This window comes from Phallusia mammillata, chromosome 6 (assembly GCF_965637545.1).
Source record: "Phallusia mammillata chromosome 6, kaPhaMamm4.hap1.1, whole genome shotgun sequence".
NCBI lineage: Eukaryota > Metazoa > Chordata > Ascidiacea > Phlebobranchia > Ascidiidae > Phallusia > Phallusia mammillata.
Genome location: NC_137257.1, coordinates 7,625,243 through 7,643,463, shown reverse-complemented (window position 1 = coordinate 7,643,463; position 18,221 = coordinate 7,625,243). Strand labels below are relative to the sequence as shown.

Sequence of the window (18,221 nt, the reverse complement as noted above, 5' to 3'; positions counted from 1 at the left end):
GCCACAAATATTAAAATTTAAAACGAAAATCAACGACTTTGTCGTAAACCAATATGACAAACGAGCTTTCTTTTAAAACGAATTAGTAAAATAACGTTTAGTACATTTGGACTAAGTGTAACTTGAACAACGTCATAAGGGTTTTAAGCAATATACGCGATGCAAACACTGGTCATAAGGTCAGAATACTAAATTTTGTAGCAAAACCGTATGTACCGAGCCGCAGTTGGCATAAGTAAACGAGACATATTTGTTGCACACCTTTAAAATAATAGGTACAAAATTATTAAGTGTTGTTCGTTTCAGCAAATCTGTTAATTGTCGAATGATCTCACTGAGTGGTGCCGAGGAGCAGCTTTTGCAGGTTTTCTTGCCAGCGGCAGTTGGTTTTTGGTCACTAAATCAATAGAAAAATGTTCACACGTTTTTCCTTTCTTGGCTGTAGAAAAAAATAGACGTGGTCGCGGTAAAAAACTTTTTTTTCAAAAGCAAATTGAGTAGGAAAAACATTATCATAAGTTGGGTTTTTCCAACGATTTACAAATTTAAATTAGTTTAATAAGTTGAATTATTTCTGGCAGAAATCTATCTTAAAACAAGGATTTTGAACAAGCATTTTGATTGCATTTGTAAAAGTAGTTTGGGGCAACGTGTCGAAAACTTTAATTTGTAATGTCATTGTAGGCCGGTTAATGGACTCCATACTTTCGAAGTAATGTTTAACCGTCGTCACAAGTAACAATCGCAATAAAGAGCCTGCGATTTAACGACCGTGTTGTTCGGGTCTGTTTGTGCTTAAAGGTAAACCGCTGAAACTTGTTTCTGTATTGTTAAAACCTCGTTTGAAAGTGGTTCGACCACGGTTTCTTACACAAATATGTTTGGAGAATGGAACATTATTTCGACGATATATTCCGAAGTAAATTTTTGCTAGAGAACCTAAAAAATACTTTAGAAAATGGAGTTTGATTAGGATTTGCTTTAAAGTCAGGGCACGATATTTTTTATGGCAGTTTTAAAGCGAATCAACAATGGATTTTATTCCTACAATATCAGTTGGCCTACGATATAGGCTAGTGGGTCAGAATGCAGCTGTGTAAGTTAACTGGTAAACGTTAGTAGTCGAAATTGTCTTTCACCAAGCGAAATAAACTCAACTCAATTAGCGTTGTATCTACAAATTTTGTTGTTTCAGATTGTAAGTCAAATAAGATTCTGTCATTCTGAAAGCTTTGTAATCAACTGCAAACAATGGCACAACATAATGAGGTAGGCGAAACATTTATACAAGTGTAACATATATAAATAAACGGTACAACAATAGAAAAATTTTCATTACCATATCATACTTTGCGTCACAGTTGCAAGAATATCACCCTGATGAATTCGAATGTGTTCCTGGAAACAGTGGGGATTTGGGATCAGGTTCATATGGAGTTGTTAGACTTGCTTCTCATAAAGTTCTGGGTCCGGTTGCAATCAAATGCTTTTCTATTGGTCGCGACAATGTTATAGTAGAGCAGTAAGTTTAAAAACAGCATCCCACTTTTAGTTATTTTAAATTCTCGAATTTAGTAATTTTCAATGTAAACGCAAAAACTATCGCATCATGAGAGTTCTGGTTAATTTGCAGGGTTAAAAACAAATTGGCCACTCTACAAAAATCCAACAACGAAAACATTGTTCGTGTATACGGCTGGACGAAATGGGAAGGAGCGATGGGTATCGTTATGGAATACTGCAACAATGGAAACCTTGAGGAGATGTTACTGAACTTAAACGTAAAACTGTCGGTGCCAGTTTGTCTCCAAATGTGCACAGAATTATCGAGAGGTCTGGCAAACATCCACAATATCAGCAAAGAGAAGCGCATGGTGCATTCTGACGTCAAACCTGGAAACGTATTACTCACAAAAAAACCTTCAATGCAAGTTATCTGACTTTGGGGGCAGTAAGTTATGCAGTTATACTACTTCCATTTCCGCAACGTCAAATCCTAAGCGTGATCAACTTACTGCGGCTTACACTGCTCCAGAAGTTCTGTGCAAACCTGACCTTCCACTGAGAAAAGAGCAGGATACTTACGGATTCGGAATGACGACTCACATGATTTTGACGCGACAGTATCCATTCAACACAACATCTGATGTTTTCGTTGCAGCAGTAAAATCGGGAAGTCGACCGAGTCCTGCAAATATCGACAAACTAAAAAAGGGACTAAATCAACGAGATTTGGGGAGCGTTCAGCTGATGGAAGCAGAAATGAAAAGATGCTGGCAACAAAACCCGCAAGATCGTCCAGATATTTTGGATGTAAAAAACAGACTCGAAGCACAGCTAGCCAAATACACACCGGTTGATGTATTTAGCGATATCATCAGCGCAATAAAGCAACTGGATATTAACAATCCTTTAACCTGTGAAAAAGAGAAAATTCCACTTTCAAAGTTTTCTCCAGAGAGTCGCTCCTTCAGAGATTACCAGACTCCATCAGTCTTGCTTACTGAGGAGGTGCTTGCTGCCAAAGGTAAGCAAGCTGTCTGTATTGAACGTGAAAAAACGTCGGATATATTCACACGTTCGGTTTTTGTTATAGGTGATTCGCCGTTCGAAGTTGATCATGATTTCAAAGACATATTTTCACAAAACAGTACGTCTTGTGATTAATGTCATGTAATGTGTTGTGACAATGAATTTTGGCTTTATTGGTAATCCAGGAAAAATCTGCCAATACCTTGATGCGATTGGGCGATAAAAATTAGTTTTACTATTTAACTACGGCGTGAATCACTGGTTATTAAGTCCACTCACAATAAGTAAACCTTAGTTTTGTAAACGGTTTTCATGCCGCTACTTGCCTATCCATCTTATTTTATTGCAAAACGTTTTAATTCAGTATGTTCACACCGTTATGAAATTCCTATTGATTGCATTGTAATTATGGCCAAAAGAAACACTGATGCAAAGCACGTTTAAATTTTAAAATAAAGAACGCCCTCAGAGCAATTTGTTGTAAATTAATACCCGCACGACTACGAACTTTAACTAAAATAAGCATGAGCGCATTGAAAAAAAATGTAAACTAGGTAAAATTTATTCCTACTACTTTACACGTACGTGCAGTGTTTTTTTAAGGTGTTTTGTGGGACCGAAACGGTCCCCCAAATTTCTCCAGCGGTTTCCCAAAATTTGGACTTGCAACTACAGTAGAACTACCACAACTACAACTACAGTACTTGCGGTCTCTTAAAACTACTTAGCGGTCACCCAAGCCAAACCTAAAAAAACCTGCGTACGTGTATAGTGTTCAAAATATACTGTATTAACTCATACACTATTTTGCAGCAAACGAAGCATCTGCGAAAATCAAAAAATACGTGAATCTTGTGACCACCGCTCGATACGACGATGCATTTCAAATCACAGATCAACTGATAAATTTTATTGAAAGCGACAAATTTGCTTCTGCTGATGCACTGGAAATCTATGCTTTGAAGCTCAAAAAAGAAAAGAAAAGCATACTTGCCTTTTTGTTCTTTTACCTGGCTGGATTTCTGTACAACAAAAAGCGAAACAAAACCTACGCTTTAGATGGAATCAAGAGGTGTTGTGACAAAATGAATGATGTGAACAAAGATATGAAGGACAGTGACTCAGCAAAAAAGAACATAACTTTACATCACAACGTTCCATACATGTGGAAACTAAGCAACATTCTTGAACTTTTGCAAGGTGTTGACATCAAAACCAGAACATTGAAAGAAGCGTGGTGTATGTTTTACATATACTTTGCGTACTTTTACACGAAACAGTGGAAATCAGCGCAATCCACAACACAACGTGGTATGAAACTTATGGAGAAAGTTTTCGAAGCGGAAGCAGGAAAATATTTGGTTTACGCAAGGTGCTTGAACGGCCTTGGCATATCACATGAAAGGCAATCAAACAACGAATTAGCTTGCAAGTATTACAAGAAAGCTGTTGAAGGTTGCAAAACTGTTGATGATGGAACCAGCGAGTCAACTCAGCGATCGGACTTAGAAATTTACCAAAACAATTTACGTCTCACTCAACTCCGTCTCCTCTCTTAAAACTTTTTCTCAATGCTGATTTATCGCCTAATTTCAATGTGAATATCCATTTTAGAGTTTGTAAATAGTTGCTTATCTTAAACGATTTGTGGTTTCAAAATGTAAGTTTGTTATTTATCTGTGTTTGTTTCTGAAATGTACAAATGTGACTTGTAAGCTTGTGTGTACTAAGCAACAGATTCGGCTTTAATTTGATTACACACATAAAAACATATAAAATAATTAAAGATGTAACTGATTGTATTTTTTGTTGTGACACTTTTAATAATAAATTTGATCAAGATAGGCGAGGAATATTGTGTTTATTTTTTAAGTAGATTTGTAGTTTTAGACCAATGTTTGCCAACATAAAATTTAAGTATTTACATCTGGGCTAACTCACATGCTTTAATGACGCGACAAGACACTTGCCCGGATCCAGAATTCAAGCGATTTAGTTCACAATTTTTCGAGGTGTGCAAAAAATATTTCAAAGCATTGTTAGAAGATTTATAATCTACGTTCTCATAAATTTACTCTTCAAATTACAACGAACGCTTATGAACTACCTCATGACCACCGAGTTACAGCCAGTTGACCACAGTAGCTTATTAAACAGATCAAAGTGTACAGAGTGACATCTTGTGGCTATCGTTTCAAATAATATTTTGTTGGTTTTGCAAAGATTAAACTAGATTTGGAGAGCGTTCCGCTGATGGAAGCAGAAATGCAAAAATGCTAAACCCGCAAGATCAACCAGATATTTTAGATGTAAAACATAGATTCGACGCACAGCGAGCCAAATACACACCGGTTGATGTACTCTGCGATATCATCAGCGCAATAAAGCAACTGGATATTAACAATCCTTTAACCTATGAAAAAGAGAAAATTCCACTTTCAAAGTTTTCTCCAGAGAGTCGCTCCTTCAGAGATTACCAGACTCCATCAGTATTGCTTACTGATGACGTCCTAGCTGCCAAAGGTAAGAAAACTGCCTTTAATGAATTTGTTTGAACGTCTGATATCTTTAATAATTTTTTGGATAAAAATAGCAATGTCAGAAATATAATTTGGTCTATGAAACCATAGGACTAAACAAGTATGACAAATGCAGTCTATCATACTGCTGCAGCCGTAATGAAATATATTATGTTTTATACACGAATAGAGTTGCCGCTTGTAGTAAATGTTCAACAACATTTTCCACGTTTAGGTTCGCTGTTAAACGATGGTGTGTCTGTGCTTTAGGAATAATTAATCTTTTTTATGTCAAGCACAAACACGTAATGTTGTCATCAATACATTTACTGCATTTCATAATCTTTTGTTTTCTTCACTTGTGTTCGATAGTTCGAAACGTTTCATTAATACATTTATTTTTAAGGATTTGACTGACTTGGGTATATGACTTTCTGAATACGATGACAACATTTTAACTAAAGTCACCTTTATTTTGTTTCTGCGCACATCTACGAAATCATGGGTAATTAAAAAGGCTTGTGTGTTCGATCGGTATGGAATGGAATGACATGCAAAACAGTGCACAGAAGTAACAAATTTGCAGTTTTTAACTTTAACAGTTATGTAGATGGCATTCAGATCTTCCATTTGCAAAATCATTTGCAAAATCTGTTTTTTCAACCTTTACGAGTGTTTGCGTTTTTCAATTTAACAATATGATATTAACATGTATATCAGTCGCGAAAAGTCAATTAAGTCCAGTTTTATTACGGCTACAACGAAAGCAGAATCACAACGTAGCACATATGATTCTATTCGTTATACGATATATAACTAAAGTTGTCAAATTTCTGAATATGCTCTTTTCCGCTTTCTTCGTTGGATTCTTGTTCCGATATTTCTGAAGGTTCCCTTTTTCTGTTTATGTTATCCGCACTTTCCTCGCTGACGCTGAATTCTGTTTCCTCTACAGAAATCCAACCTTTGTTTTTGGGGTAGAGCTACTAACACCATAACGAGAATCACACACCCAAATGTGGTTGGTTATATCTCCAAAAATGTTCACGGTTAGGGCTATTAGGGTCGGGGTAAGGTATTAGCACTTAAAATTCAATAAAACTAACCCAAAAAATTAGTTACTAATGCAAAAATTTTATGTAATTATTTCCCAACCCAACCCATTTATAGCCGCTAAATAAAAATCCAGCTCTTTACGCCCCCTTGTGAAAGCGATGTTCGGATTCTCGTTATGGTGTTAGTAGCTCCACCTCTTTTTGGCTAGTCTGTAAAAGAAACTGTACAAAGTGGGAAAAAGAATAAATCTTGACTCTATTTCCGACCGATTTCCGAACGACAAATTGATTATCGAAGTCGACACCTTGGCGTTTTAAAATGCACACTCTACGCTTACAGTTTTCCGAACTCATTTGTTGAGTCTCATCCAAGGCATCAACGTACCCACGTAGGAAAGCACAAACATTACGACGGGCATAAGAAAAGCGATCTGCAAAAAATACATGTATTTTCTCAGTGCCAGGTTTTAGTTAACCAGGAATCAGTTTAGTTAAATATCTATTATCGTTCAAACTCTTATATTGCATGAAATCACGAATCAAATTCAAATTACCAAATTAAAACAATGTCATACCACGAGTTGTTGCCAGAGCACAGTCCAAAGATGACCGTTGGCCACTCCATAGTAAATGACCCAAGTAATGATTCCAACAGTGGCACCAGAGATAAGTTTTGGAATATTGACCAAAAAATTCAATTACGGCGGAATGTTTCAAATCTAATTACGCAAAATGTTTTCTGCTGTGGTTTTCTGCTGTGGCTGTGGAAAACATACCGACCGCCGTTCTCAAACCCAAATATAGCTATTGCTTACCGGTACTTTTGATGATAACTTTAGTTGGCATGATAACTTTAGTTTAGTTTACCTTTACAACGGTTCGATATACTTGGTGTTGCGGAATTTAGAATTGATCAGAATCCCAAAACCCAGTGGTCCAAACAGCAGCGCCCTTTTGTAAATCAATCAATTCAAAGTATTCAGTTTGGGTTTAAAAATCTACTGTTAAATATTGTTTTTAGTCGGTTAGTCTGTTGTAAGTGAAACACGGAAAAAATTCTGTGTGCAAAACTTACCTAGTTCGCCGAAATCAATTTGCAGATCGCTGCCGAGATTTTCAGCAGTTTGAAATATCACCAACCACATAGGCATCGATCCAAGTGCCAATACTGTTGCTGCTGTGGTCATCGCCACACTTTTTAAAACACATAAGGCATAAAGGTTTTATCTTTGACCTCTTGGTAAAGTTGAAAATACGAGTAAAAAAAGTTTTATGGACTGATTAGAATGATTTTGTTTTAATACTTGAATTTTACGTGCAAATTAATGTTATTCATAGCACTGATGATGGCATTAAAATTTGCCGAAACGTTCAAACAATAAACCATGCCACTTTTTACGTGTATTTTATCATCTTATGAACAGATTCGCATATATATTATTATAACATTATTTGTAGTGTTCTAACTTATATCTTTTTTATTTGAAAAACTTTGGTTGTTTAAAAAAGTTCGCTTGTGCTGTATCGTTTTGTAGGTCTTTGTCTGCAAAGCAACATCCGTAAATTGATTTGATAAGTGTCGGACTTTAAGCTGTTTCGGGCGAAATCTTCGCTTCCAAGCCTTTTCTCACCTAAGGTCGACAATTCCGTCCACTGCAAACGTCACTTGTAGAACCGCCGGGGCAAATGCCTTGAATCACAGTTTGAAATATCACCAACCACATAGGTTTTCATACTGAAAAGGCAAACTTGTCAAACCAGGATACATTGTAGGGGGTCACTGTCAAATCGACTTGTCTTTCAATTGATTTTGCATATTAGGTGTTGCTGTGTATTACTTACCGTATAATGTTAATCGACGATTCAAATGTATTCGTAAAAGGGTAGTGATGTATTTGATTTTACAATCTCTTACGTGGGCAAATGTCGACAATAATTCGAAATGCATTCGAAAAAATGAAGTCTTGTATTGGACTGTGCGAATTTTTGTATATATATATCTTAAAATCTAAGTCTTTATTTATCAAGAAACGAGATGGGAGATTCTAGTTTCAAGTTTAAAGTATTAAGTATTGTATTTAAAATTAAAAAAATATATTCAGAACACCTTATGTGGTTACAAGTGTTCCTAACGGAATTCCACTTGTTCCACCAGTGCAATCTGTTGTGCAGTTTGCCATTTGCTCGACTAAAAATAAATGACATAAAAACAAAAGTCAAACCCGAATATAAAATGGTAAAAGTTAGTCCTTCTACCTTCTTCGCCTCCATAGTCAGCTGTTGTTAGCACATCCATCATTGCGTATTTCACAAATACAACCAGTAATTATTCGACAGAATCCGGACTAATTTAGAGAAATAAAGCCCCTTTTATAGCTAATTGAAAAAATAATAGTCTGATGGATAACAACAAAGCTTGAAAGCTTATGCAACAAATACGCAAAATAAATGATAACAATTTAAGCGTCGCCATTAAAACTTCGCTTTTTACAACTTGGTCACTATTTTAAATAGATTTTTACATGTCCACATATTTGTAATCTCTCATTAGAGGCATTTTTGCATGTTTTATTATTGGTAAATCCTACACTTCTCTGCATTGGTACAAAACTACTGTACCGCTATACATGGCGCAATTTATGACCATTGGTTCCCAGTCTTTCCGTTTCGTCGCATTGTGTTAGATTTAATACACTAATAAAGGTTAAACGACATTTGTTCGACCTACCAGCATTTCTCAGTAATATTTTTTTACTGTCAAGAACAAAATAATGTAGGTTTTATTTTTGTAAATTTCACTATCTTGTGACGAACTTGTTTTGCCTTTCTAACATTGTGCAAAACATCCTATAAACATCTTACATTACTTTTAAGTAAATATGGGTCTGATAACTAAATAAACGACTTTACCTCCAATAAAATCGGTAGCTTTAAAATGAGATGTATATGACAAATCGCTTTGGTCTTAAATTATTGGGTAATCCAATTAAACAACCAAGGAATGTAAAAAATAAAAGAGTATAAATTTGTCCACAGGTGTTTGGTATTATGACTTGAAGGAACGTTTTACAAACATGGTAATGATAAAATATCCCATGTTTTCCCTGGTACAAAAACAACACGTTTCCTGTGCTTACTTACACAACAAATAAAAAGATTCTGTGTAAATATTATTGATTATTTTAAACTACAGTACAGACGTAGTGTAACTGGAATAACCAGTATATAAAAGTTCAAATGAAACCATTTCTTTATTTTTGTATATATATAACTTCAATCGGTTAAATTGCCTACGTTGGCCACTTTACGACCAAGTTAAGTGACCTTGTACTTAAACTAGTTGATACAAAGCATGACGTTTACTCATTCCACACGGCTGAACAAAATTCCCTATAACCCTATCAAATTCCCTATCTTTTTTCAGTTTTAAATGTTTAAAAGGCAGCATTGTCGATATATCAGTACAAAATGCATAAAAATGTGTAGACACAGTGTAGCAAGGGTAAAATACGTTCAGCAGGTAGTTGATATAATCGAAGATTAAATTAACGTGTTGGTTACTATGCGTTGTGTGGACAATTTACTAAACGATTGTTGTTGTTTACATTACCTTATGTGGCATTTCGGAGCAGTTTCCGCGTGAAACCTACCTCTGGTTACCGCAATCGTGATTTTGTAGATGTTTCTAATATCAGCGTTCGGTGTATTTTTTACCACACTTTCCCCGTCTCCCTTATTTCCATCCATTTTACGCGACTTTCTTATTCTAATACACCCTTTCCATTCGTTCCGTGTTTTACCGAAATTTTTCACATATTCGGCACCTTCTTAGTCTTGTCAGTTTAAACAGAGAAGGCCAAACACGTGATACTTTCGAGATAGTAAATTGTAGGAGAGAAATCAAACGCGCAAACACGACAGGCGAACAACAGTTTGATAACTTATTGGCCACCAGGAAATTTCCCATCTTAACGTTTTAGTTGCTTTTTGTGTTGGGTATTAGGAAGGGGATTAGGGTTAGCACTTACGGCAGCAATAACACTACGATTGGCATCAAAAATGCGATCTGTAACACAAATTGCAGTTTATTGAGGATTATTTTTACGTGCTGGTAATACGTATCTTCTCACATGTTTTTTATGGCCCGTTAAAATCTGATTTCTTCGTAATCTAGAAGAAATTGAACAAACTGTCGATGTTACCACTCCTCTCAGTAAATTTATAACAATGCATTCAGCCATGCTTCATTATTGTAAGTTTTCATGTTTCTATCATGACGTCGCAGTGTGGTGATGTTATCCAACGAAGTCATTTTCATCAAATCTGTTGCAGTTCCGCTTCGTGTAGTTTCCTTCAGGCAGTAATCGCGTACGCGCATTCCACAGTCAAGTGATTTGTTAATTGTACCGCATTCATTACTGTTTTGCCTGTGGTGATTACTATTCGTCTGTGCTATGTAAATAGGCAATTATCCAAGCTATAAATGCTTGTAACATTTATTCGATATTCATTCTATTTTACACTTCGAGCGAACAATACAAAGAAATACAACAACATCGTTGCGTCATCGGCGTAATTCTCAGTGTATAAAATCGCAATTTGTATCTCTAATGTAAAAAAAAATTAGCACAACTTTTTCTAGCTGCAAAGGTTTGTGATAAAATATGTAGGGTTTTTCCGGCAACAAAAAAGCAAAAAATTTGTTGGAGGCCTTTCGCGCTTCAATTCTTCTTCTTTCGTGTGACCCTCCCCGCTTATACCGGGGCGCGTTCACGGGACGTTACATCAACTATAAATATACAAACAGCTTATTTATCTTGCAAACATGGATTACAAGATAAGTAAGCTGCATAGGTTATTTTTAAAAACCACCTTGATTTTGGCGACGATATGTAAATGACACGTTTTGTATCATCGATAAACGCCAGCTAACAGCGTTATGCGTCCTTTAAATAACGTGCAGCAAAGAATCGACACTGTGGAATTATTTAAGAACGGACTCCCTTTCGTAAGTGTGGAGATTTTATTAGCTGCGGATGGCAAACTTTTCTCGCTCAAGTATCACAAACCGATCGGTAGTATGCGCTACTTACAGTTCACATCCCAGCATCATCCATACTAGCGTGGTCAACTGTAGGGCCGCGAAGCAGTGTGGCCCACGAAATAATTGTGCTAGTCCGCGAAAGTCCAACGTTGTTTATGACAACGATAAATAGCTTTTGTTTCCAACATCCAAAATATGCTTGTGTTGCATTTATTCGGTACGTATGGCCAATAAAAAAAAACATACAGACATTTACAAACTTGTGTAAATTTAAACTCAATGTGATTGACAGTGAAAGAAGATCTAATGCGGGGAAAATGAGATCTCGCCAAAACATTTGACGAACACATAATATTTAAATTATTTTGAGACGTTTATAACTCAGTGTTCGTTATACGGCAAATCATAAAACTCACATGTTAATAAACGATCATTTTGCTGTATGTAACTGGAATTTAAACCCATTACGATCTTTCTCCTGCAACACTTTACACAACGCAGAAATTACATCCAAAGGTAGCAACAATGAGCATCTAACAAACCAGCAACAATGAGCATCCGAAAATTCTATTCTTTTAAATTTTATGAGAAAATTATGTCTAAAAGACATTGCTATTTCCTTTGTTTTGCAATATTTTTATAATTACATGACATACTAAAAACAAAAAGTAATTGTTGTTTAACTATTATATCAATAATGTGATGATATGCTGTTAAACCCAACATCAGTAAATTAGATTGCACATAAGTATGTCCAGGCACTTAATAGCTCAGTATAACAAACATCAACACGTAAAAGGCATTTTAATACTCTTAAATCCATTTAATCATTGCCGCACATTCAATTTCACATTATATAAACAGACGTAAAAAGCTAAACTATCGCAACTAAGGCAATATACAAAAAATCACTTGGATAACAGAAACCGCAGGAGTCAAAGGAACCGGTTTATAGAAACGTGATCAAGCTCATCACACGACGAGTTATGAGTTCAAGACCAAAATACAAAAACTTCAACTAAACATATGCTTGTTGCCACCAGGTAAACTTTGCCAGTTTTACAATACCACATCTTACATATTTCTTAATCGCTTTTCTTCTGCAGCCAAATAAGCGTTTATTAAAAAATGATGAAAATTTTTATTACTCAAATTGCGTCAGGTTTTGAAAAACCATTTTAGATGAAAGAAGTAAGACTTAGCTTAACAACATTCATCAAAACAGATTATTATACACTAAAGAGGAAGCCTGGTATGATACAGTTACAACGCTTTTGCAGGTGTTACATATCATAAAAGGGTTTTTCCGTTCAGTATGCAACGGTAAAATACATTTGTAGTTTAATTATACTTACACATCTAAAAAAGGTAAATCGTTATACATGTTCAGTCGCCATCAAAGTTACGACAATACAAACAGATAAGCAAATCATCACAGTAAGCAAATGATTTATATTTTTAGCTCCTTGGTTGGTTGTGCTGGTAGGTAAGGAGGTAGTAGAAGGTTTGGTTGTGCTGGTAGGTAAGGAGGTAGTAGAAGGTTTGGTTGTGCTGGTAGGTAAGGAGGTAGTAGAAGGTTTGGTTGTGCTGGTAGGTAAGGTGGTGGTTGTCTTGGCAGCCAGCAGTTGTGCCACAGACTTATCGTTGCACAAATTACTTTCGCAACAAGCCGCTTTGCAGGTGCTGAAACAAACAAATACTAAAAGTTGTTTGGGTAACTTTAACCTTCGCCCATCTATATCATTGAGGCACATACATCATCCAATCAAACAACCAATTTTGATTAAATAAAATATCGTTGATTTGTTTAAAACATGTCTTGGTGGGTGGCATTTGTGGTAGGCCTGTGGGCCGTATTATGTCTTGGTAGGTGGGTCTTACTATAGAGAACCTGATTTAGCCCTACTGCGTCAAAACAGAGATATAATTAAACTGTTATTTACTGTTTGCAATGAGCAAAAACCGCAGATTAAATTTCGCAAATCATGATAATATATTTTTTTCGTTGGAATGACCAAACTTGTTTAATAAAGTTAAGTGCTAATTTCACCATATAAAACATTGAAAGGAGGTAAAACGCCTCTTTAAGAGAATGTATGAATCCGCACTTGGCAACGACATAGCGATTTTCGTAAAGCATCTTTATATCAGAAAAAATCATCAAACGCTTCCAAGACACAAGTATAATTAATTGCACAGCAGGTAACATACTTAAAAACCGATCTCACACTATATATAACAGCTGGTTCAATTTTCAAAACAAGACTTAACCTACAATCACGTATGTAAAATTTTTGTGGCTTGATTATTAACTCGTGTCGTCAGCTTCAAACCTGTTTTATTATCTTGTGATGTTCATGAAATACTTTTATTTTATAGTACTATACCTGATCAAAGCGCGAACATTTCTAAATTCTGGAGCGATGTGTTTAACTGCGTCTTTGCAGTCCGTTAGACCAGACATGGCTGTTGTGCAGTTGGCTAGTGTGTAGCAGTCCATTCCATATCCATAGAACCTTCCCGAAGAAAAGTTTCCTGAGGCTAAAAACATTTTTGTTAATTTAATCGTATTCTTGCTTGCTAACCACATAATCTTTTTTATGTACGTTTAAGCAACTATATAAAACGTTTTTAGAACGCTGTTAGTAAGGTATAATAGCCAATGTTCCCTGTTTGTTATTAAGAAACTATACACGGGCTATATACCGACACAGCAAATCAACGCTGGACCATTTAACTTTTTTTACGCATTAAACTGTCCTTATAAAATAATAAAGGTTTTCATGTACCTTCAATTCGAACACATCGATGGGTAAGTTTATTGCAGTTCGTTGTCGTTACCGGCAAGTTAAAGAACGTGTTACTAGCATTGAATCCTTTCGAACAAGTTAGAGCGAAAACCGTTGGTAGCAAATTAACGACAACCGCGAAAAGCAAAACTGAAACTTGAACTTTTATCATAAACATTTTGTGACTTGTTGCACTTTAGCTCGTTTCCACCAAAGAAACGCTCATGCGTTCTCATAACACAATTTAGTTAATAGACGGCGCGATTGTCGGTGAACTATATTTAGTACCTATGCTACAGCAGCAGTTCTGTGTTAAATAATTAATACCAACCAAATTAAATGTTATCCTAAATATAAATTCAGAAGATCCTCGTGGGAGTTAAATATATATTCAACACAAGGAGTGGGAGTGGTACTGAGGTTGTTTACTGTTTCGTATCGTTAATTGATAAACAAGACACAGGAATTGCGTATTTTTTTATTTTTACTGATCCCAGAAAAACTGGCTGTCTTTCTTTGTCAGAACTTCACGACACGTTGACGGTCATAACTTTAGGCGCAATTAGAATAAAAAATGTAAATTTTAGGTATAAACCCAACAAACTAATTCAGGGCAATAGAAAATAAGTAGTCAAATGCATAAAGCCCGTAATGGTGGTCTTACATATTGTGTGTCACATTGAAATACACGCGGTGGCACAGAAAACGATTTTCAATGAGTCTACAAATCTCTCTTTAAAAAACATTTATTGTGTACCAAACAACGGTAGAGCAACTAACACCGTAACTCACGTCAATAGCACATTTAGCTAATTTTTGATAGGTGGCGCAGGAGCCGAATTATTTATTTAGCGGCTAAACAGGGGTGGGTTAGGAGGTAAGTTTTTGAAAATTTTATCAGTAATTAAATTTTAGTTTTAGTTTCATTGATAATAATACATAATCCCAACCCTATTAGCCCTAACTGTCAGCGTATTTCGAGATATACCGTTTCAATAGGAATTTCTCCTCTTTGCGCCACTTATCGAAAATTAACAAATTGTGCGGCAGACGTGAGTTATTGTGTTAGTAGAATTTCCCCAAACAACAATGCAGTACACGTAATTGAGGAAATGAGGAAATCCTTTGTTCGGTACCTACACCGCAATCAAGTTAAAAGGAAAAAAGGCCATGCATATATCTCAAACTCTCTGTGCTATAAGCGGCACTTAGTTTACGAAAAGTATCGATAGAAATTTTAAAACGTTTCTTTATTTTCGCAACTACTAAAAAAGTATGTCCCATTGACTGGACCAAACTTGGTCTTGTTTCAATGCTGCAATCGGCAAGTAAAACGGGTTTGCTAATTGCGTTAACAAGCATTTTCATACATAAGTGGGGTAAACATCAAATGTAACATAAAAAACAAAGAAAATGAATAAAAACAAACCTTATAATTTTAGTCAACACAAACACAACGTCGATATCAAAACCGCAGTGCTTAAAAACTGGCAATGCCCGTGCGATTTCAGTTGCCGTTAAGTCATAAACATTGGAACTTATAGCTTTGCCGAAAGCTGTATAGTACTTGATTTATAATAACTGGTCATAGACGTTGAAGTTTTAGAAAAATAGTGTTGTATGTTGAGACTTCTTTACACTAGTAGCAAATGCGGTATATAAGAACCTCTGATATATGTGTAGGAAGTTTCGGAAGCAGTCTGCACGTCAGGCATCGTGGTATGTTGTATTGTTGGTTCGGGTCGACATTCTTTGTCAGCTAACGAAAAGCAAGTACTCCCTATGCTCCATATGTAAGAGACATTTCTCTTTATCTTGTGATAACTAGAAGTTTGCTGGCCAGGGCCTTCAGCATTGCCACTGGCTCATTTACAGCTGTCGTTTCGTTGCTCAACAAAGTGGTGTCAGTCTGTATGCCTGTTTATTTAGGTGAAATGATTCATACATGTTTTGCGTATTGCGAAAATAATTTGCCCTTCACTATGCAACCAAGATTGATTGTTTCACGACATATGCGAGAAACATACATACCGCATGTGTTGCATCAATTCTGCGATTTTCAAAATACAAGAATTAGAGTACAAGAATTAATGCGGTTACCATTATTATTCATAATTTTCTTGCTTGTTATTTGTTGTAAGTTGTTAAGATTGTTGAAAACCTGGCTAAATTCTGTTTAGGGTTATCATAGGGTCAAAAGTTTTGTTGCTAGCGATGTAATGAACAAGACATGCAATGAACACAGATAATATTAAAATTATGAAAGCAGTTTACAATTTGGCGTGTGTTACATTGCAAATCGTAAAACCCACATATTGACAAACGATTACATTTAAAAAAAACGTCTCGAATTTAAAGCAGTTATATCGATTGGCGTTTGATTTTCCTCCTGACACATATTACACAACGCAGAGATTATTCCAGCCGAAGGTAGCAAGAATCAGCAACCAACAACCAAAATAACTAGTGGGGGACAAAGCACGGGCGTCACTTGTAGTTGACATAGCAGGGGCCTTCGTGGTTGTGGAGCCTGGTGCCTTTGTGGTAGTCGAACCCATTGGCATCACTGTAGTTGTCTTGAGAAGGTTGGCAATGGTGTTGTTGTTGCAGTTGTCAGTATCGCAACAGGAAGCTTTGCACGTACTAAAAAAATGTTAATTTTTAATAAACAAGTTACCCTGCGGTTTCCTCATAACCTTTTGCATTAAACCAGGGGTGTGCAACCTGCGGCCCGCAGGCCAAGTGCGGCCCTTCTGCGACCTGGCAATATATGGCTAGAATCAAATGCGAATTTTACTGGTAGTTATGCATATTTGTGAAGCAAGAAAGTAAAATCATCTTGTGTAATACACAGGTGCGGCCCGATCTAATTTTGGCAATTGTATTTGGCTCCACAGTAACAAAAAGGTTGCACACCCCAGTATTCAACAATGAACATGCAAATACGCCAAAAAATTACGTCGTATATGCGTTTGTCATAGGTTAAATTAAATAAACCTCGTCAAATATGCTTTCGCCATCCTCAACAAGTTAAAACATAAAACCTTAGTGTAAGATATCAATGGCAAAGTATCAACATCCTTAATGTTTAGAAGATTGACTATAATTTCATCCCATAGTCCAGGGGTCACCAAACTTTTTTCACTGCGGGCAGTATAAAGTTCAAAAAACATTCGAGGGCCACATAGGTTACAAACGCCGTTCCAAACGTGTCCGCAGGGTGCTTTTGCGGTATCAACAACAGTAAAATCTTATTTAGAGTCAGACAGTGTTACTGATAAATAATACAACTGTGTTAAAAATTACGAAATCTTGTCCACTAACAAAATTCGCTTATTTTGTCACAATAAGCAATAGAAAGGCGTTTGATCGCGCACAATAACAATAGCACTACTTTTATTACTACCTGCGATATAACAAACAACCTTGAGATAGTTTTATGCGTTCTGTAAAACTTGGTAAACTTAATCCTACATGAGGATGCACAAATTCAGCTACTTTAACTTATCTTTAAACGGTTAACTCTAGTCTCAGTTTTTCAGACATACACCAAGACCAAATACTCTCGCGGGCCGGACAATATGACGTCGCTTGCCGCATCCGGCCCGCGCTGGCTGTAGTTTGGCATAGGATTATAAACATGTAACTTTGAAGAAAATCATATAATTGGAGATGAAACACAATGTTACCCGATGGCGCTCACGAAAGAACCGGAACCCCTTTGAGTCAGCAGGACCGAGGCTGCAGCTTTGCAGTTTGCCTCGTTCATTGTTATGTGAGAGCAGTTGGCTTTGGGGTAGCAGGTCATTCCAACGGCCGAAAACTGACCGCCCACTGCACAATGTTGTATTTTTGTTCACAATTTTTACCCAAAAGCAAAATAAGCAACAAATTAGCACATAAATGGGTTAGCAAATTTTTCTCGTCTAAAAAAGTGAAGGTATTGTATTTTATTCTTTATTAACTATAAAGGAATCAAACAAGCTTTTTTATTAATATTTTACACTTAATTTTAACATTATAGTCAGTGTGCTCTCTTTAACTTTATCGTGGTTTGTCTAACATGCCGAATAGGTCCAACCTGATAGGTTCAACAAAGGTTAAATATCTGTAAATTGGAGCATTTTAAACTGATTAGAATGATTTTGTTTTAATACTTGAATTTTACGTGCAAATTAATGTTATTCATAGCACTGATGATGGCATTAAAATTTGCCGAAACGTTCAAACAATAAACCATGCCACTTTTTACGTGTATTTTATCATCTTATGAACAGATTCG

General features: G+C 36.1%; 1 protein-coding gene across 1 annotated transcript; it reads right to left on the bottom strand.

Annotated features, from left to right (window-relative positions):
- Positions 1 to 15,843: 15,843 nt before the first annotated feature.
- Positions 15,844 to 17,804, bottom strand: LOC145233621 (uncharacterized). Its single transcript, XM_080098384.1, has 2 exons — positions 17,629 to 17,804; positions 15,844 to 16,582 (listed from the first exon to the last, which is right to left on the bottom strand). Exons 1-2 carry the CDS (start codon positions 17,745 to 17,747, stop codon positions 16,339 to 16,341), a joined length of 363 nt encoding a protein of 120 aa, XP_079954510.1. The 5' UTR covers positions 17,748 to 17,804; the 3' UTR covers positions 15,844 to 16,338.
- Positions 17,805 to 18,221: the final 417 nt, after the last annotated feature.